Source organism: Struthio camelus, chromosome 4 (assembly GCF_040807025.1).
Source record: "Struthio camelus isolate bStrCam1 chromosome 4, bStrCam1.hap1, whole genome shotgun sequence".
In the NCBI taxonomy this organism is placed as follows: domain Eukaryota; kingdom Metazoa; phylum Chordata; class Aves; order Struthioniformes; family Struthionidae; genus Struthio; species Struthio camelus.
In genome coordinates, this window is record NC_090945.1 from 50,114,363 (window position 1) to 50,136,623 (window position 22,261).

At 38.7% G+C, this 22,261-nt stretch overlaps 1 protein-coding gene across 2 annotated transcripts in view; it reads left to right on the plus strand.

The window, feature by feature from the left end:
- TENM3 (teneurin transmembrane protein 3) overlaps positions 1 to 22,261 on the plus strand; it is a 1,330,030-nt gene that overhangs the window by 1,015,162 nt on the left and 292,607 nt on the right. For both annotated transcript variants that reach the window (XM_068942557.1, XM_068942559.1), the window contains one exon: positions 34 to 312. In XM_068942557.1, the coding sequence (XP_068798658.1) occupies positions 34 to 312 (279 nt within the window). The remainder of the gene's footprint in view (positions 1 to 33; positions 313 to 22,261) is intronic.

Here is a 22,261-nt window from a genome sequence, read left to right on the forward strand (position 1 = left end):
TCACCTTTTGTTATCTCTTTTTCCCCTAATCAGGACAGAATTTTACCCTAAGGCAGTTAGGAGTTTGTGAACCAGCAACTCGTCGAGGACTGGCGTTTTGTGCGGAAATGGGGCTCCCCCACAGAGGTTACTCTATGAGTGCAGGGTCAGATGCTGATACTGAAAATGAAGGAGTGATGTCTCCAGAGCATGCCATGAGACTTTGGGGCAGGGGGGTCAAGTCAGGGCGCAGTTCCTGTCTATCGAGCCGTTCCAACTCAGCCCTCACTCTGACTGATACCGAACACGAAAACAAGTCCGACAGTGAGAATGGTAAGTTCTTACACATATGCACGTATATAAATCGATGTTTTATATGCTCTTTTTGTTTTTTTGACACTTGATAACTTCAAATCAGTGAGAATTCAAGGATTGACCTTGAAGTATGTATCTGTTTGTTTTGTCCCTTTCACCCCCAGAAAAGACGCTATTCAGTAGCAGTCCTAAATTATGCAAGCTGTGGGTGTGATGTTTTAACTGTAGTTTTGAAAAAGAATTTAATGACAAAAAAGATTAGCCCTGACTTATCTAGGGCCATGTCACCTGTTATCCTTTGTGGAGTAGCAAAGTAAGTGGTGATAAAGTTTGTCCCCAAGGCCAGCTTGCAATCGAAGATGCCTTTGTAAATTCCTCTCTAAGACATCTCAGAGAAGTTGCGCAATCTGAGAATGGATGAGTGAGCACAAAGAATAGTTTATTAACAAGGCTCAAGTGACTGAAAACCAAATCTGATCGTGCTTTAAACTTACTGGTTGATGAGAGCAATTGAAATTGTGGTAAAGAGGGAAGTGTGTCCTTTGATGTGCCCGGGGGACTGGATTACTGTGCAATTAAAATCCACAAGAAATCTAAACAGCAACTTTGTAGGATGTGGGGATGTGACCATTGTATTTAAGGCTTAGTCTTTAAATGAAAAGAGGCTAATACAATTGCCTGATTTATTTTTAAAGCTTTTCAAAATTTCTTACCCCAACTTGAGGTTGTGAATTGAACCTGACATGGTGTTAAATGCTGAACACATGGATCTTAGAAAACCTTTGATCTTTAACTTCTTTACATTTGCAGAGGATTTGCAGCTTTACTAGAATTAAAATATGATTATTTTGTTAACTTTATGACATCGTATATGACAAATTCAGAAGAGGAATAAAGAAAAATGAGTAAAAATGAAAATTAGAGAGATGGCTATTGCCTGGTTGTCTGCACTTCATTTTTATTAATTTACTAAACCTGTCAGCTGTACAATAGCAAGGGCAATTTTATTACCATCCTGTGGGTACAGCTGTATCACGTTGTGGCAAAGGGCAATGTGGGTGTGTATGAATTATGATCCTTTTAAAAAAAAAAAAAAGTAGATATTTATTTTAAGCTAGAAGCAGTGATGTGTTACCCTGCCTGTTAATTATTTTGCTTTCAGTTTGATACGACAACCAAAGCTATATGTTGGTATTACGCATACTCGTTGCCTTTCCCTGGTGGTTGGTCCCAACTGAAGACATCTGTGCGGGATGGCTATCTCGAATGGGATTCAGCTTTTTGTGTTGGGATTAACACTTTGTGGTGCCTGAGCAGACAGCCCTTCACGTCCAGGACTCTCTTGTCTTATATTTGGAAAAATTGTTTTGAGGCGGAGGGAAGTTTTGACAGAGGCTGATAGGAGCATTTGCCTGTCTCCTTTTGGAAGTGGAGATTCTGTTGCATGAGTCGTGATCTCTCTGCTGCAAAATGATCTAAAATAAGTTGTTGGGTAGTCCTGCAATTTTCCTTCTGAAAGGTCCATGCTGAAACAGACTCCCTCAAGTGTTTTGTAAAACCCCGGGTTAATGATCTTTAAAAAGATGTGTAAAGATACAGCTGTTTAAGGAAATTCTTCAGTACCAAGGAGATGACTGCTTCAGAAATATAATATTTTTAGATACACTTTTTAATAAACTTTTAGAATTTCAAAAATAGCAAAATGTCTGATTACAAGATGCCAAAACTCCCTCCGTAAGGGATGTTTTATTTTTAATGTGTGAGAAAACCGCAAAAACGTTAGGAAAGACATTCTGCACTGGTTGAAATTATGCAAGAGGAGTGTCTAATGTTTTAGATACAACTTCAAAGAAAAGTTTAGTCACTGAAAAGGATTACAGTTGATTTATTTATTGATAGGGAGGCCAGCAGTCCAACTTAAGAAGGTGCTAGGACTGCTGTGAGGCTAATGAAATTTTGATGGCTTGAAGGTCCCCTGGGTTTATGAAACATATATAACTTGGACCATGTCATGGGTCTCCGTTTCAATGGAGATGTTACACAAGCGGTGAAAAACTTAATCTTCTTTGGCATTTTTCTATGAATTTTATTTCCACTGAACATGGGAGATTCAGCCAAGAAGTGACTTTTTACGTATAGTTGGAACTCGGTGTGTTAAGTGCTCACAATAGAACAGAAAATATAATTTAAACCAGGGATACAATATCATCCTGGCACACACATTCCCCAATCTAAGGACCAAACTGCAAGTTTGAGTTCTGGTAATTTATGGCCTAAAATTAATAGCTGTGCTAGCCTGACAAATCGGATCAGGCTTTGAAATGAAAGCTAGATTTACAAGGTGTCTGTCCTATGCACTTCATCCCCCTTTCCTGTGCTTGAAAGCTTCCTGACTGAATTTCAGTTGAACTGTTTTACAAGTAAATGCCTTTCTATGCAAGAGACTTGCATCTAAAGTAGATAAGGAACTAAGGGTTGCGATGATCAAAACCCAACACAACACCAGAACCTAGTTTGCTCACCTCGAAGGGCCCAGTTCTGCAAGTGACACAGACTGTTCACCCAGGCGTACTAGTCACTATTTTAAGTAGTGCATTACCACAAGCAGACCTCACTGGGGTTATTGGATCTACTTATGATGGTGAGAATTTATCCGACGGGTTTACGAACTCAGAATTATAACTATCTGTTGAATGTGCTTGGGTTGTTCTTGTGGCATTTTTTTTTCCTATCCTTTCCCTGTTGGGGAGGGAAAAGATTTGGCATGTTTTCTTTTCTTATAACTGTTATGTATATTTGCTCTTCAGAAATCATAGTAGACAATATCTCCTTCAGAAAGGCAAAATTCTGTTTAGTTGCATAGTTACAGTGAATATGTGTAAATAGAATTTGTTGAAGATGTTAACTTTTGTTCGTTGAGGCCTCAGCAGTGCGTGTCTAAAGAGCTTGCTAAAGCCACCTAAATTTGTGCATAATATTGGCAGGATTAGAAGTTTCTTTACAACATCTGTTGTAAATGATTAAATGATAAAATTTTAACTATACTAATAACATTATGAATACCAGCAGAATTTTTTTAGAAAACATTAGAACTGTTTTCCAAACATAGAGAATATAGATGCATTCTCACCTCAAGGTCCTGGGTTACTGCTAGGTAAATCATTCCAAAGAGAAATGTTTTTCTTTACACCGAGGCTCTCATTCAGATTCCACATATGACTTTTGGCATCATGTACTGATAGATTTGTCATGTTAGCCTCCCAAAAGGAGAACTTGCATCTGTTGACGCTGCTAGGTTGCCCAGATTATGTACAATATGATGTCTCAATTGGAGCACAATAAGCATGCATGTTTTTCTCATGCTTTCTTCCCTATTTCACTTGCAAGTTCTCTTGGAGGCAAAATGAGATAAAAAGAACATGTTATTTGGGAATGCATCAGCACAACATGCGTGCATTCATATTTCATAAATGCTGTAAGAAGAAATTTGTTATTAATCGTTCTAGGAGCTGCAGCTTTGAAATTCAAGCAGCTCATCTTTTAGATGCTTGCCGGTAACTTTTTGTTGTTAATTTGTGCTGAGGCTACTAAAGTTTGTCCTTTAAAATTGATAAATATTCTAGCAAAATAGAAGCTCTTCTGTAGATAAACAAATACTGACCTTTTAAGCAAAAGGGCCATTTGAAGCTTAAGGTATCTTAGAAGCCACCTATTTATTTGAATTGTTTTTAAATCCATTAAACTGCTATCCATGATCTCAGGAGACATCAAAATGATAATAGTCAAAACATAAGGTTGTTAGAGCTAAGTTTTTCCTCAAATGCAGCTCCTGACTGAATTATGTTTTTATTTTTTTTGTAAAGTTCACAGCTATTACCGGTTTTGTTTATACTTGCACAGGCCTGAAGCTCAAGCTGTGGTAATAATTGTTTCTGAAAAGATTTTAGTCACTCATTTAAGGCTTGAGCAAGTCCATGCCACCTTCTCTCCCTTTGGAAGCCGTATCGAGAGTGCTTCATGGAAAGAGAGTTAGGTTTTTTGGATAGATCCATGCCATCTGGTTGACTGCGCCCACATCCACAAAGACTAGCTAAGAACTATTCTTCTCTGGTATGCGTAAAATAGTTCCGATGGAGCTAGAATGTTGGATTTCTGTTTTTTAGTGAAAGTTTTGCACCAGTGGGGATTTGTTAGAAGACCAGAGGAGATTAGGATGTAGCAGAATAAAGAGAAGAAGAAAGGGAGAGGGGAACTTGAGATCATGGCCTCAGGTCATCATTTCGAGTCGAGTAGATCAATGGTTTGAAATTTGGTCTCCTGTTGCTGAGGATTTCTGTAAAGAGAAATTATCAAGCTAATCAGCTACTTGGGCATCTCCTTGCTTCCTCTCCATCTTCAGCCGGTTTCTGTAGATAGTATTCTTGTGAACCTAATACTCTCTTATCCTTCCAGAATGGTGAATTTACTGGCATTCAGATCTCTGAAAACCAGGAAATAACATTGGTAAGATATTTGTCAAGACATCTTAAATCTGCTCTCTCTAACCCAATACATCTATAACACATACTTGAACTCTGCATTCTTAAATAATGCACATTGTTCAGGAAGTAGTGTTACACATTTTCACCTGTTTAACATCTTTTTTTTTTTTTTTTAATGCTAAGACAGAACTTGATTTTCAGATGAGCTCTGCTGAGTATGAGCTGCTTTGTACCTGCTAGGCAAATGCTGAGCCTACTTACCAAAAACAGCCACATATCTGATGGATTAATATTCACCTTACTGCCATACCACCATTTACAGCTTCTTTACTCTTACCCACAGTATTCCATCTAGCAATTATCTACCTCTCATTAAGCATGCCAATATCTCTTAAATCCTGCTTTGCTGCTAAGAAATTTCATGATCAGGAAATCAGTCTGTTTTACTGTTGACAGAACTCAGCTCTGAAATAATACTCAATAAGTAAATAGGCATACATATTTTTCTTTGGTTACAGACACATGGAACTGAAAGAGTCATCATCCCTGGTTTTCTACAATATTATCACAATTTTTCTGTAGTTATGCCACTTTTCAGATTGTGTTGTATTATGATTGCAGGTCTGCAGATGTATTTCAGTAAACTTTCCTAGCATTCACAGTTAATGCAATTGATATTCATGTTGGTGATTCCCTCGGCTAGTGGGAGCTGTAAGAGGGAACAGTTAAGTTGACCTTTTTCCAATAACTTTTATGGATCTCCTGGATTTCAGAGGTTTGAGTATCACTGAACTTGATGTTTAGGAAAGGTGTGTGAGATTCCAAAAGATTGTCTTGATAGTGCTTTCATGATGGGAGTCTAGTACAGAATGTCAAGCCAAAAAGGTTGGAGGATGAGACTCCCTGAAAACCTTCGTATGCACAGGAACTGTAGGCTTAATGACAGTGACCACAATAAAATCAAAACTGAGGTCTGTATAGAAAACCAAATCTAAGAAGGAGATTTCAGGAGAATTCACTTCTGGTTGTCAGGGTCATAAATCCAAGCCCTTCTAATGAGAGGGAATGGTGAAAGAGATGGCGTAGCTTAGGATTTCTTCAGAGATCTGAATTTCAAGGAAGAACCACATAGAAAATGGGAAGCAAGGTCAGATTTCTGAGGAAGAGAGTAATAAAAGTTTGCAGAGACACAACTGGGAAGTTTGAGGCATATAAATATAATTATGAGACATAATCAGCAGGAGAGTAAAGACTTGTAGAGAACCATGAATGCTAAGAAGATGGGAAAGAAAGAGTTGATTTGTTACTCAACAGTGAAGGAAGACTGATAACACATTGCTGATATGTTTTCTTGTGGTTGTTTTTGCTTCAGCATTTGCTACCTGGGTAACTGACCACAGAGCTAACCTTTACACCATTAGTAAAGGGTTAGAGGCTACTGAAGTAAATAAAATACATCCTATGCACACGTGTGTGTATACATACATTATATATATATTTATATATATATTTTATATATATATAAAATGTATGTATACACACACACGTATACAATACCTACAGCCTCTGAGCTTTTAATGATTCCTCTTTGAAGAAATCATTGAAGACTTAAGAAGGGCCAGAGGGAAGGCAGAGGGGATGAAGGACCTGTCTAATCAGTTAGACAAGAAATATCCTAGAACAAAAAATAAAAAAGAAAGTTTGTGCTTTGTAACAATGAGCATGTGTTTGTTCTGAATGGATCTTATCGAGCTGTACTGACTTCCTTCTGTGACAGTATAAGCCACTTCTTGGTAGGGAACAAGCAGCAGATGCTGACAGTAATAGGTATTTTGACATTAATAAGGCTTCTGACGCTGTCTCAGTCCTGACATTCTGTATATAGAGATGCATGGTCCAGGTTAATTTCTGCAAGATAAATATACAGCTTATTGGAATAACGTGTAAAGAATGATTATCAGTATTTCATGAACTGGCAAGTTGAATCAAATAGGATTCCACATAGCATATCATAGATTTTCGTAACGGCTTGGATAATATAATAGAACATTGCAACCTGGAAAAAATTGCATACACTTTAAAGGGTAGGATGAGAGACTGAAGAAATAATTTCAGATGAAAAAGCACAGTTCAATAAATAAAGTGCAAGGACCTACATATAAGTAACAATAATCAAATTTCAAAAATGTGAGGAAGACAAGCTGCTAGATCAGTCCTTTGGAGAATCATAGAATAATTCAGCTTGTAAGGGCCCTTTTGAGGTTATCTGGTCTAACCATCTGCTTAAAGCTGGGCTGACTTTAAGTTAGATGAGGTTGCTCAAAGCCTTGTCCAGTTGAGTTTTGAAAATTTCCAAGAATGGAGATTCTGCATCATCTCTGGGCACCAGAGATCCAGTGCCTAACCGCCCTCGTTGTGATTTTTTTTTTCCTTATGTCTGTTCACAATTTCTCTTGCTGCAATCTCTGACCTTACCTCTTTGTCCTTTTACTTCCTTCCAACAAAAGTTTAGCTCTGTCTTTCTATAGTCACCCCTTGGGTAGCAGAAGACAAAAGTTAGATTTATACCTTTGTCCTTCTCTTCAGGCTGAACTAACCGTGAGCAACGCCATAATATTGGCTAGCCACTGGTTTTTGAAGGCAGTATTCTTTGAGCCTGATGATCCAGCCAATTTTCTGCCTATTGCACTTTGTAGCCCACCCATCCAGTACATCTCTCTCCAGCTTGGCCACCAGGATACTGTGGGAGACCATGTTGAAAGCCTTGCTAAAAGGAGAGTAGGTGGTGTTGTTTGCCTTGTCTTTGTCCACTGAGTCAGTCATCTCGTCATGGAAAGCAGTCGCTTTGGGTCTGATTTGCTCTTGGTAAATCTGTGCTGACTGTTCCCAGTTACTTATCCTCCATGTGCCTTGACAGGGCTCCAGGAGTACTCCAGCCGTATTTGTTCCATAGTCTTCCCTGGGCAGTTGGGGTGAGGCTGACTGTCTCTAGTTCCCACATACTCTTTCCCCTTCTTGAAGATAACATGACATTTCTCTTTTAAAAGTCATCAGGAACTTCATTCCATTGCCATGACCGTTTGAAGAATACAGAGTGGCCTTGCATTGGCCAGCTCTGTGAGCACCTGTGGATGTCTCCTATCTGGTCCCGCAGACTTATATACACCTGGTTTCTTGAAATAGGGCCTAAAGGCACAGTCTTCCCCTACAGAGGCTGTGCTTTGCTCCCCCAGACTCTCTTGGCACTGACCTGGGAGACCTGAGAGCAGACCCTGACAAGTAAAGGCCAAAGCAAAGAAGGCATGTGGATGTCCTTTGTCACTAGGAGCCCTGTCATCAGCAGCCTGCATTTTTCGGTCTGTCTTTTTCTGCCAATGTACCTGTGGAAACCCTTCTTATGTCTTCTGTAGCCCTTGCCTGTTTCAGCGGTGGCTGAGCTTTGGCTCTCCCATCCACAGCCCTGCAGGGCCACCGAATGTTTCTGCCCAGGCCCTGGGCAGCCTTCTGCTGCAGGGCATAGTGGATCGCAAACATGTGTCAGCTGTATTTTCTGTGGGAATGTGAGGGTTTCTTCCACAGCCTTGTAACGTATTTCTGGTATATAGTGCTCCTGAAATAATCCCACTAGCGCACTCAGCAGCGCTAAGACAGAACTACTGTGGCTGCTTTGGGGATTCATTTTGGGGAAAATGTCTTTTCTCTAGGCTAGCAGTTGGCTGCCAGCAAGAACGATTAGAGGTTTAAAACATATGACTTTAGAAATGATTGAGAGAGTTCTCTACTCTCTAGCACGGGCGAAGATCTTGCTGCCTTTTTAAAGGTTGCCTGCTGCCCATATGCGCTGCAGACAGGACAAGAAGCAAGCAATGTAAATAGCAAAGAGGAGAATGGTGGAAGTCCAGGGATAGCTCAGTGGAAGAAATTGCTGAGAAACATGTGATTATTTCATCACGTAGCATATTTTCAAAAACATTTTTAGAATATCAGTTTAGTTTTTCTCAGCCCTATTCTGTGAAAGAGGATGGACTAAAGAACTACTTTGGTTCCTTTCTGACTTTTTCTGAGTCAGTTATTTTATCATTCATTTTAATGTGAAGAAGGCAAAATAAAAATATTAATAAACCAGAAACATTGTGTTGAGAAAATGAAGCACGTAGAAATGTTGCTTTGTAACTTTATTGCTACTTATATCTTGTCCCATTCTTCTAATTGTACACGGTTAACTTCTAGATTCCCCCCACACACACTCATTTTAAGGCTGCTGTACAAATATTGCTGTTCAGTTCTCCTAAACAAAATGTGTTCTTTTGGATGTGCTTACACAAGGAAGTCTTAAAAAGACAGCAGCTCTTTTCTGTTTGAGTTGTAAGTGTTCTTTTGATTATGAGGTTGACATGAAAGCAAACCATGCTTTGCGCATCTATAAACTGATGATCTCTGCTATTTTGATTTGGAAAGTGTTTTTGATGTCCTTGGAAAAAATCACAGTGGTAGCAGTAAATTGTTTTAATTAACGAATTAGAGAGGAACAGATTTGCTGAATCAGGTTTATTGATGTAATTATCACTGGAATAAAAGCGAAAATAAAAATCTGTCAGAGCTGTGGGATTGTCTGGTTCGTTGTCAGATGAAAGCACTTAAACACTGGAAAAGTCATCTACAATATACATCTACAGTTTACATGTAATGCTGGTTTCCCAGGCACCACTTCCTTCATTTCCTATATACCTACATGTGTGTAGGGGTGCATGTGTGCATATATAAATATGTGTATACACAACTTCATACTTGATAACTTCTCAGTGGAAGAGCCTTTGCCTGCTATGATCATTGTGGGTTAGTTCAGGATTCTACAAAATACTTGAAAATTTGCAAAAGACTTATATCTTCCTTCCATTTTTTTTACTTCACAATTGTAAAAGAGCAGTATAAGAGTTAGGAAAGGGGTGATGAGGGATAGTGTTGAGTAATTGTGAATGAAGTTAGTTATACTGAAATGGTTAAAAGACATGTCTCTTGTATCTTCTGTTAGGGCATCCGTGGTATCTGTCAGGTTTTGGGTCTGAAGGTCCTATGCAGTTACTGTGCTAGGCCTGGGCTGCTACTGGTGAATCTCTCTCTTGGGTACTGTGGTGGCTGACCAGATGCATCTGAGACAGACTCTAGGCATTTCCACCTCCTGTGCAGTACTTGCAACATAAAAGGAGTTAACTGACTGGAAGCATTCTTGTTTCAGATTGTCAGGCCAATACAGAGTAAAAAAGTGATACCAGACTGACAACTCTGACTACATTTTGATTATTTTTTTTGTCCTCCTTGGTCAAATATATACACATGTATGTGTAGGTATATGGTTATGCATGCATATATATGGTTATGCTTACAGAACTTTTTCTTGCAGTGATATTTTCACAGCTTATGCACGTGGTTTTGTTATGGTTTAAACATACAGTCTTGAAGACAGGTTTCTACTTCTCCAAATGATCCAGAAACTGTAAAGCATTTCCACAGTGAATCTATATGCAGTCATGACCACAGGCAAAGAGATGTTATTCTGTTGTTATGCACTCTGCCTCTGACCTACTGTATGCTGGAGAAATGCCTTTTTTTTTTTTTTTCCCCTGTGGCAAGGTTTTCATAAATGCAAAATGAGAAAATTGGGGAAAAAATGCAAAAATGAAAAGCTTACTTCTATAAGTTGCTTTATAGTTATGAATAAAATATGTTACGTAATTGCTGGTGACTAATGAATGCTGTGGAGTCTCAGTCTGCACCCGTGGCAGATGGTCTAAAGAATTTGGGTTGCTTTGACACCGTACAAAATTTGAATTGATTTTGTTGTAGGTTTGACTGACTCCAAACTGTATTGGCCACCTCTGTAGTTTGTATAAACATAGCAGAAATTAGAAGTCTAATATCCTTTTTGGCAAAACTAAATTCTTGGAGAAGGTTTCAGAGTTGTCTTTTCTGCCTGTTTTTGAAGATGGATATTGAATATGTCAAAATGATTTATAATCTTTGAAGCACTTTTGAATTTTTAAGGTTTCCAAGATATCCAGGTCAGAACGACTTTGAAAGAAACAATCTTTATCATTGATATTTGTTTAGATGGATAGTATCCAGTTTCCTTCCGCACAGTTAACTAGAATTGTTTGAGCTGCTAAGTTCTTCATTGCATGATTGCCGTATGTTCTATAAGAAGATATATTTAAAATTGCTTAAAAGCTGCACTCAGCAGGGAATTCTGCTGCTCATTCCCTTAACTACTTTAGCTACAAAGAACATATGACATCTTTTTCATTATCAGTCTTTGCTGCTTGTTTGCTTCCAGTGGAGTTCTGGGAGGTTTTTATATTGTTTTCTAAACTCAATATTGCTGGGTCCTGGCTGCTCATGGCAATTGAGATGAGATTAGATGCTTTTGTTAACAGGCCCCAGATTTTAAATTTATAGGGACTAGGCACCGTCTGTTCTCAATTAAGGGTTGTGAGCTCTGAAATTAATTCTTTCCATTGGTCCATTAGACTCAATCTTTTGACCTGAAGTCATGATAAGGCTATATTAGCCTCTTGAGCCTTAGGAAAATGAGGAGTTCATGTAGGGACAGTATTGTTGTATGTGATATTCCTTCTAGCTCATATCAGAGTAGTTAGAAGACAGAAGGTAATGCTTGTTTTTTTTCCATTTCACAGTTAAAGCAGTATTGTGAAAAGCGCCCTAGAAATTCGAAGCTCAAATCCTCGTGCACTATAGCAGAATTTGTGCTCCTAAAACATATAAGTGCTATGGAAAATCTTTCCCAGAAAAAGCAAATCAAAATAGAGAATGTTGACTAAGTTCACAGGACTTGATATAAAAGTTAGTTTGAGTATAAAAGCCCATTGTTCCCAGACGCGCATTTGCTCATTAGATTAGCTATACTTTGCCTCAGCTGTCTTTCATTGATTCCAGTCACAACTATAAACAAATGGGGGATCTTACCAGAAATCCCAGTACTAGAAGTCTTCCCCCTGTGCTTTGTACAGCGTTTGTATCTGTCCTATGGTGTGTAGATGCTGCTGAGAAGAAATGGATGGATGTACAAATTGGTTTATGTTTTTGAGGTTATAACTTTTTTTTACCACTCATTTCCTTTCTGTTTTTAATTGAAAACTGAGATGAGCTCTGTCACAATGCAGCAGGGAGTGCTGAGCACTGGGGAGAACCTATAAGCCACAAGCTTTTTAGTTCCTAAAGAAAAGCTCTGAGATTCCAAGTTGTCATTTAAATTCAACATCAGTTCTTTATATTAATACATGAAAATGTATTTTAAAGGTTTCCGGATCTGGTAGACAGCAGCACACACTGATTTAATTCATACCATGCTAGTCATTTTCTGGGGGACAGTTTGTAAGAATACTGTTTTTTTGAGACAAAGTCTTTTCGAGTGTTCCCGTCTCGTCTCAAACTGCAATTGATTGAGAATGTCTTGGGATCTGCTGGCTATTAGGTTAAGAGTAGAAACAAGCAGGGAGGGAGTCCATATGTCTGTGGTTTTTCATATCTAACAACCTCCATCACATAAAAAATGCAGCCCTGTTTGACTTCCTACAGGGAGCAAACCTGGAGTCAAAGTCAAAGGGACTGCCTCCTCAGGATGGAGGGAATGGCTCTGACTGCTTCACCCGAGCGTTGCTTGTTGGTGACCTCTCAGACAGAAGATAAACTCGGGAATTCGTTTTTTATTACTCTCTTTCTGTATCTCCTTAAGCTCACTCAAGTCTCTGTCCAACTCATAAATTTCGTGTTCGCAGGGCCATGAGGATACTTACCGCTTCCAGTGCTGCAGAGGTTTATGCTGCCAAGGCTGCCTGGAATGCCACTGCCACCTGCCATCTTGATACTGTCAAGGCAGTTTTATATATTTGTGCCATTCCTCCGCAGTTTTTTTAAGCTGTCAGAAGATAGCCGCACCTGCCAGTTGAGCCCCGTAGGTTAGCCTGAAACATTCGTTCATGGCCATGGGAAAAACAACGCTTCTTGCTCTTTCAGCTGTTATGTTTCTTTCTTCCAGTAAGGCCAAGTTTTGAATAGGCGGCATATTATACCTAAAGAAAATAGGTTCTTGTCTTTAAAAAGTGGGAGTCATTGCAATCTAGATAATGCCGTGTAGCTGCTTTTTAATTGGGTTCATAAGCAGCTAGGTAAAAAAGATTTCTTTCCTCTGCTGCCTGCTCTTAGGAGCTCTGGAAGTTAAATAATTTGGAAGATGTACCCCTTTCTGCATCACCTAAACCAGAAGGATGTTGGAGTCCCCATCATCCTGAGCATTTTTTGTCAGTGAGGCTTAGATCTAAGTCTGTGCAATCTGGTCGGGTATACGTATGTTTTTGAAGTGCCATGTTAGTTGTAACAAATACTCTGCCAAATTTTTGAAAAGCGAAATTGAATAGTTATTTGGAGTTCTTTGCTGTTGTTTGTATATTTGTTGGTTTTTGTATGTAACATATCATATAAAACCGTACTGAGTTAACTTATCTAGAAAAAGCTGGTGTCCACTTTTCATAGTTCAATAACTTTTTCCCTATCCAGGGAATCATCTTTGCCCTGCTGGGGCTTAGGGAACACATTTTTACAACTATAATATATTGAAAATGTGGCAACAGGATCTATGTACTTTAAGTTAACAGATTGCTTTAACAAAAACACCAATTCATTTCTTACTTGTTTTCTTAAGAGTTCTTTGTTCTTTCCAGTATCAAATATATTGATTTTTATGAAAAAGTTAATCAGCTTGCCTTTGTTCAGAGTGTATTTTTTCCGCTCATCAGGTCTACACAATTGAATTTGTTTCATCCTCTTTTCTGAGGTATTTCAATGTTATGGAAAAAGCATTAAAAATATCCTGCTAAATTATTCCTTTAAAAAAAAAAAAAAACTACTGTAATGCACCCTTGTTGAGGCCGGAACGTGAACTGGACTCAAGATTTCTGATTTGTTTTCAATAAGATAGACATCTAAGCTCAGTAAATATAAGAGAGGCTGTCTCCTGAGGAATACACAATTCCCCGCTAGTTCTAGAAACCCTAGTTCATAATGTGAATTCAAAGTAATCATGTAGGACTACTGATTATCTCAGAATCAGTTAAAACTTAAAAAGTTTTTCTTGTGACTGGAAAACATTTTAAAGTGGATTTTGAATATAGCACACTAAAATATATGGAAGAAAAAGTATTTCATAGTCGTATTAAAAAAAATTCTTTCTGAATGTGTATATCATACGGCATAGTTCCTACTCTTATGGAACAATGATTCTCCTCTCCAAAACCTGCTTTAAAAAAAGCCAAACATTCTAATACATTTTCACACAGAATGTATGATTATCCTGTTTTGCCTTTAAAAAAATTATTTTTGTTTCATTATGGCCTTATTTTATTTTTCCTTGTGAAATCAAGCCTGACCTAATCTTTTATGAGTTGTTTTGTGTCTGTGTTACCTCCGGCTGTGCTCTCATCAGACTTCAGAAGCTAAGTGGGCTTGAGTTTTGGATAGTCAGTGGAAATAATCAAAGAAAATGCACCACACTCCTGGATGTGATGATAATGGCTCATTATGTCCATTAAATTTAGTACTGTATCAGTGCTGAGCAGTCTGCGTAAGGTGTAGTCTCAGTGTCCTGCATACTTGTAATTACTGAAGCACAACTGTTAGCTCAGCTAAACACTCCAGTTCCCGTGACTTACTTTCGGCTTATCAATTTCTTCTGAACTTCACATGTGGGAAGCCTTTAAAGTATTTGCTTTGAAGTCAGAGGCTCTGCACTGAAATCCTGATTGGGTCACTAATTTGCTGTTTCCCATTTTTGTGTCTGTATATCTTTCCGATTTTGTTTCCCTACTTACAAATGGGCATAATAATGGTTATTTTCCATCAGAACACCTAACTCTTCCTTGGTCCCCCTCCAGTCTTTTAGATTGCTATGTCTCAGTGGTAGCTTGAACTGGATAATTTTGAAAAGGTTAGGTGTCTTTTACTGTGTGTGTGTATCTATGTATGTATGTACAAATGTATGTTTGTACATATATACGTGTATATATATAAAATAAATTTGCAGTAGCTTTCAAAAGGCATCACTCTAAATTTTGAAGAATTTCTGAATCCTGCAAATAAACTATAACCTTTATCCAATTTAAAATATAAGGTGGATGCCTATCTAGACAATCTCTGATAATTTCAGATGAGATTGCAGTAAAACTACTGCAGAAATTATAAACATCTTTAAGATGCTTTATTTTGCATATTCTGAATAAATATGAGTAACTTCATGTGTTCTTCAAGAGTGTGTCAAATTGCTATCGCTGTATGTTTCTTATTCACTTATATGTACAAGATTAGAAAAGTAGAGAAGATCTTATTGCCCTTTCTTTGGTTACATGTGACCTCCCGTTATAGCAAGGTAGAACCAAGCCAGTGTTCTTGTCCAAGCTTTGGCTAAATTGCTACAAACTTCCTGACTTGCTGCTTTTGATTTTTGATTATATCAATACACTTTGATCCAGTACTGACACTTTTCACACTCCTGTATAATACCATTTTTATGTTTATCCTTATTTCCTGTTCAGGGCTGTTCAACCTGGGGCTTCAAATTTTATCCATTCTGCAGTAGCTTAATTTTTCTTTTTCAGAAACTGGGTACAAGTGTATCAGTCTCCTCTTGTGTAGAGCAGCACATACTTCAGTGCTTGGTGCGCTTGTTATTTTCCAGGAGGGTGCCCAAATCACGAGAGAGAGGAGTTAAAACCAACCTTCTGCAGCAACCTGTGTGGTTCTCATCGGATTTGAATGATGTTATTTTCTTCCCTCTTTTCCGTTCTCAAAGATGAGAACTAAAACATGGGAACAGTTTGTCATCAAGTACACAAGCCAGACTCCATCACTGCACAAAATGAACATGCCAGAGCATGGACCACCCCTGATTCTCAGAAAGCTAGGCAGACGCTTATGCTATTGACATCACAGGTAGGCATGAAGAAAGACCATGCTGAATCTAGAGGCAGAAGCATGGGATGGAGCAGGAGACAAAACTTGACTCCTTTCCCTCAGTGTTTGACGGAAAAGATGCCTTCAGTTTCCAGCAGTAACAGAAGGTCCAACATAGCTGACTTCATACCAACCCTGTAGTACTGGGACAGCTGGAACAGTACCTGGCATCACACGCCTGCCATTACAGTACCGGTCACGTGCATATCACTGCTGCTTATGATGTTTGCTCTCCCTCCTGGGTTTGGTTTTCTGCATGAGAGTAAGGATGGCTCCCCTAAATTTGGTAGTATTGTGGAGCAAAGCCAGGTTTGACAGCACAGGTAGGAGCGCTGTCTGCTCAGAGCATTGCCTTTTGGAGCTCCTTTGCTCTCTCTCGGAGTGCTCTGACACCATGCTAAACACAGCGTCTTCTGTGCTGTTTTCTTCCCTGTCTCTCCTTAGAGCCTGCTCTAATCAGAGAAGTGGCCTCTTTGTTTTGTCTAGGAGCCACAGATGATGAAGCAGTAGAATTTAAGAGAAAATGCTCCTGTTAATGGTATTTCCTTGTTCTCAAATGTAGGATGCCTTTAACCTGCAGGTGTCTACATTTGAGGAGACTCAAAAAATCCATAGGTTTCCGATTAGCCTTCACCTCCACCCTCCCATTTACCAGACTGGTGCGCACAGCTTTTTAACTTGCGTGTTGTTGGGCCACCTTCTCAGCCTGCAAGAAATACTGCATTTCACATTCACAGCATGGCCTATAAACTATCAATAAAAGGATTTTTCCGGAGAGCCTGGTACAAGGTATCTGTCAGTTATGGAAGTACACTTGAAGAGGGACCAAGTCCATGTGTAGACTGACTGATATCCTCAGAAGTCATGTAAAGCAGCATCAACTAGGATGTCTTGAGAGCTATAACAAATAATCTGTAATGCTATTCTAGGTGATAGTTTGTTGGAGTTGTGATGACCTGCAGATCAGCCAGTGCCTGCCTGTCAGGTGATGATAAAGTCAAGTCCTATGAGGGCAATATGTGGGTAGTTGTAGATCTTAAATCACTCATGCATATGTAATTATGCTTTCAAGACTTCACTTACAGCATTTACAGGTTTGTCTGGAGGTTGGTTTTTGGCCACATCTACGTATCTGGATTGGAGTTTGTACTTCTCTTCCGGGTAGCACCTAAGCAAAAGGATCAAACTGCTTTTACTGAACAAGACCTAGGTTGGCCACTGGACTCAATGAACAAGTGGAAATTTTTCACTGTTTTCCTTATCGTGACTGTTTGCATCAAATGCACCAGGCAGACTGCATAACTAGCAGATACAAGGGATGTGATGTTAAGATGGGCAAAAATTACCAGTCTCACTTCCCAGAGCTGAGATTTGTCATACAATCCCACATTGTGGTGTTACGCATCTCACGTTTGTGCTGACCTCAGAGAACAAATCCTGAAAACCAAAGGACTCTGAAACAAGAAGGATGTAACATTCATTCGTCTCATCTGCTGGGAGGCAGTCTATCTCACAAAGTGATCTTATCACATAACTCTCTGTTTCTGTGGATTCTGCACTTATCTGACACTTTCAAAGTAGCCAAGTAATGACTTGAGAATGGCTGCTGAAGGAGGTTTTTGTGGGTGTCTTTAGGGAGAGACACCTATGGAAGATTCATTTGCCACAGAAGATGATACCAAAGTCATAATTTCTGCTTAGCTGTGAATTGGATTTATTGCTAGATACCTTTATTTTTGGATCATTCTAAACTCCTTTCTGTATTTCCTCTGATTGCCAGAGGAATGCCCAAGCTTAGCTGGGATGAGGCTGCAGTCATTTGGCTGCAGGGTTCCTTACTGTTCCAGCCAATTTCCAATACCAGAGCTGCTACCAGTCACCTCCTGTGCTGTCTTGGTCTGCCCAGGATAACAGAACCAAGGTCCCATCTAATCTGAAGTCACTGTGGGCACTCTTGAATGTTGGCGGGTCAAGCGCTACTAAGAGGTCTTGTACCTCGTAGATTCAGAGAAGGACTTCTTCCTTAAAGTGAAAAGATTTTACAAATGAGAGTCAGACTATCTGGATTCAAAGAAAGCGTCAGTACTGAAGAGCATAGGCTGCTCGGATCAAGTTTCCTCTCTTCTTTGTAGTAGTATTTGGTAATGAAACTCCAGTACAATCCTCTATGTTTGTGCACTTATTTAATACCAGAATTCCTTAGGTTTCTCTCTCAAAGAAAATTATAGCGTTATGTGGAATATTGTGCATGTGTTCAGTCCTTTTCATAGAGTTTACATTTTTCAAGTAACAGCCAGTAAGACTAAGTTAAATAAGAAGACAGAGTGTGTTGATTCTGAAGTGGAGTTAAAATCACAGGTCTTACTGTTTTTACTGGCAAAACACAATTAAAATCAACAAGTGCATAGCTAGATTTGAAATGTACTAGTTTAAAACGCTGAAGAGGTTGCCACTAAAAGTCTTTAAAGTAGGCAATAGACTATTAAAAAGCTAAACAAACTGCTGACTGAATTCATTCAGCAACTAAATTATTCAACAGTCCAGTATACATTGTCATAGTATAAATTTATGTCTTTATATCTGGCTACTGTTCTTGGGAACATTATGTGCAGTAGCTATAACCTGAACATTGAGGACTAGATTGTTCAATTATATTTCAAACTGATCCTTAATATCTGCACGCCTCCAGGTTCCTTGCTTTTCTAAAACTGAAAGAAAGTATTGATGTATGTAAATAGGAGTATATACAGAAAACTATGAAAGGCTGTAGACTTTAACAGTGCATGGAAAATAGCACACTTCCTAGAAGCACAAATGTAAGCCTTCAGATATGGAACAACACCTAAAGGCCAAGCTTTAATAATTGGTGTCTGAATCATGTTTTATTCTGACAAAGTAATGGAATTATTCTTGTCTTTCAGAACAGTATTCATATACGATGCTATTGTATTTAAAGAATTTTAGTTGAAAAGCTTTATAGAAAGCATTTCAATTTGTCTATGGATATATTAAAAACTTAATATCGAAGAAAACATCAAGGAGTAAAAAAGTTCCTAAAGCACTCCCCTGTGCTGCGATTAATTTGTATATTATCAAGGTCTTTATTATGAATGCAGTTCCTAATGTAGGCCTGTAATAAACAGAGTGTAATTGAATTTTCAATATTTTGCCACCAGGGAGTAATTTTCTTACAAGACCTCTGCTCCATCTTCTGGCTAATTGTCAGCAGTTACTCAGTATTACTGCATTAATGTCACCAAACATTGAAAACAGAAGCTACCTGCTTCCGTTACATTTAAGAGTGTGTAATTCTAATCCTTGTCTATTTACTAGTTTTGAGCTGTGTACCCTTATGACTTGTGGATGGAATTTTTTGAAAATGTAGCTTTGGAAATGAGCCAGGTTTCTTATAAACTTGGATTAGTGTAAGTTTTCAATCAATTTAAGTATCCTACATAATAAGGACAGAAAAGTCCATAGTATAGGATCTTCACATATATCGTAAGAAAATTTTATCTAACCCATGAATGAGTGAACGCTTTGTTTCTCAGCAAATGGAGCCATAAGCTTTTGGGAATGTTAGTTGCCTTTCACTTCCATTACATGATGTGTAACGTGGGAAATATAACAAGAACAGACTTAGACTGGTGTATTTGTAGAGGAAAGTTGACTGGTCTGTCAAGTAAACAATCAAAAGTTGATGTTTTGTAAAGATCTTGAATCCACTCTTGGTCAACGTTTTCATTCAGGTTTTGAATGATTGAGGTATTTTTATCAACTCATTAAGGGCTCCAAGTTAGGAGGAACTGCAAACAGTTTGCAGGAAAGGATTAGAATTTATAATCTTGGTGCATTGGACTTGTGAGCAAAAAACTCTAAAAATCAGGCTGCAGTTCAGTAAGGAAAAGTACAAGGTGCAATACTGCAGTGTCAATGATTAATTCACACCTTCAAGATGGGGGACCTACTCGCTAGGCAGAAGTTGGATGGAAAGGTGGAGTTATGTATCAACCCCTATGCTCATTTTGTGAAGGGAAAAAAGTCTGCTGGGATACATAAGTGTAAGTGTCATAGGAAATAGTCACAAAGCAATTCTTTCAACATCTCTCAGGGCTGGTAAGGCCTCACCTCTAGTAGCATCCAGCACGAGGAGTCACAAATCAATAGTCTTGGACCAGTTGGACAAAGACTATTGAAAAAAACAAAATTAGCAGAAATCTAAAGTAAAGTGTGTGTCCCCTGAAGAAACATTGGCAAAACTAGGCCTTTTCTAAAGAAGAGAAAATGATGGAAAGACCTCATACGTTTTCAAGTACGTAGGTGATTAATGGTAAGGAGCAGGGAACAACCTTGTGAGTCGTTCTGCCAGTAGGTCAAGAAATAATGTGTTAATTGTGGCGAGAAAGATTTTGTTTAGACATTAGGATGTTAGGATATTTAGTCATTAAGACAGCTAAGCGCTGGTAGACGTGTCTTAGGAAGGGTGTGAAATCTGTCTCCCTGAGGTTTTAAGAACAGGTTAGTTTTGTAGTAAGAATGGGTAATCCTTCTCACTGTCTCATTCACTACTGTGAATCTGTGGTCCCTGTAGATTACTATAAACAATGTGTAAGAAAAGTTGTATTTGGCAAAGCTGACAAAAATAAAATATCTAGCACCATCCACCTGTTTTTAGTTGCTTAATTGACCCTAAAAATAATATTTAATAATAATGTATTTCTGTTCTACCTTCTTTTTGTTATTATTTTATGAGCAATGATCATTAAACTTCACGGGTTTTGTGTAGTGAATGTTCCTCGGTTTCCATATCAGAAAACTTAAGGCAGAGAACACTATCTTGTTGAAATCACAAGTCACAAGCAGACTCTTGAAAACAGTGTTATGCAGTAACCCTTATAACAGTATTTGGATGTTCTCTATTAACACTTCTGCAAGATGGACTATTTTAAATTATTCTGATAATTTATTTTCTTTAACACCTACCAATTTGAGAATCTGCCAGGTTTTTTTACATTCAAGTGCTGTACTTTAATTTCCAGTCCAAACTTCTGTACTAGCAGAAGAAAAAAGTAACTCAAGACTAGCAGATGTTTGACAGGTTGATCTGGAATATATGAAATCCCTACTAAGCGTATTTTTTAAGCTGGCAAATGTGCAAACAGTAGCACACAGTATTACCAATAGAATGTTCTGAATTGGAAAAACAGGGAGTTTAGACTAGCTCTGTTCACTGATGACCAGTTTTCCTGTTGTGTTTTACAAATTATCATCCATTTAGTTATCTAACTCAGTCATCTTTTCCGCCTTGGGAGGCATGCGCTTCACCTGGCCACATCAGAAAGCGCAGAGAATACACAAAGAAGCGTGAAGACGGACAAGGCGTTAGAGCCGGAATTGCTACTCCTGCTGCATCGTGCGGCACGTCTTCTCTCCAGTGCTTTCTTTTCCCAGCTACTGTTCAAGAAAAATCCATAGCAGAGCAGGGGCAGTGAGATGAGCACTAAGGGCCCAGGATGCGAGCAAAGCAGGAGGAGAGAATGAATCTGTCATGCTGCTGGGTGGGTGGTCTGGACCACTGGCCAAACAGGGGGACTGATGCGTGAGCCCAGAGGTGTGGAAGGTCTCGGCAGGAGCGAGGTTGACTCAGGACTGAGGCATAGAGAGTCTTAAGTCTGTGCGCTCTTTGAATAGAAGTAGCAACTCAAGCATACTTTCAAGATGAGGAAGGTGAGAATTTTCTTTTAAATAAGAGTTTAGAATAATCAACTTTGCACTCAATGTATTGATAGTATTATGTAATGCTGTAGTAGCTAGCCCTGTATAAAAAGTAAATTGTATAGGACATGAACTCAGGTTCAGTAGCTAGACTAGATCATAGCTAGAATATCCTTTAAAATGCATTCAATATAATTTTGAAGGTTAGAATTGAGGTACAGAGGCCATGATCTCCTTGTAAGCCATTAAGAATTGCTTGTTCTTTGCTACTCGGTGAAAAAATTCTATGTAAAGCATGTGCCTGGAGTTCTATGTATTATGTGCTAATTGTACCTGAGCTCTTCCTCCAGCATAAAGAATCTGCATGCTTTGATTCTTTCATGTTAATATGCAAATGATATTTGCCCTGAGAAGGTATTATAATAACTCTATACCATTTACATGCCTCCTGGAAACCTTACAGGAAGCTCAAAGTGAGGAAATTCCTTTATTTCCCCTGGTCCGTTTTGGCATGAGTGCTAGGCCTCTGCTTTTATCAGACCTGTCAGGTCTCATGATTTCAGTGAGGGACTGATTTCCTTACTGAGGTTTCTTCGCCATTGCTTGTTTATCCCCTGTCCTGGAAAATAATGCTGGAACTTCTAGTGCCCTGTGATGCTTTAAGTGATCAGCTGCACTTGCTGTGTAGGACCCCATGCAGAGCCTTAGGGCTAGGCTGTGCACTGTGAAAACCCTTTTAAACACTATGAGCC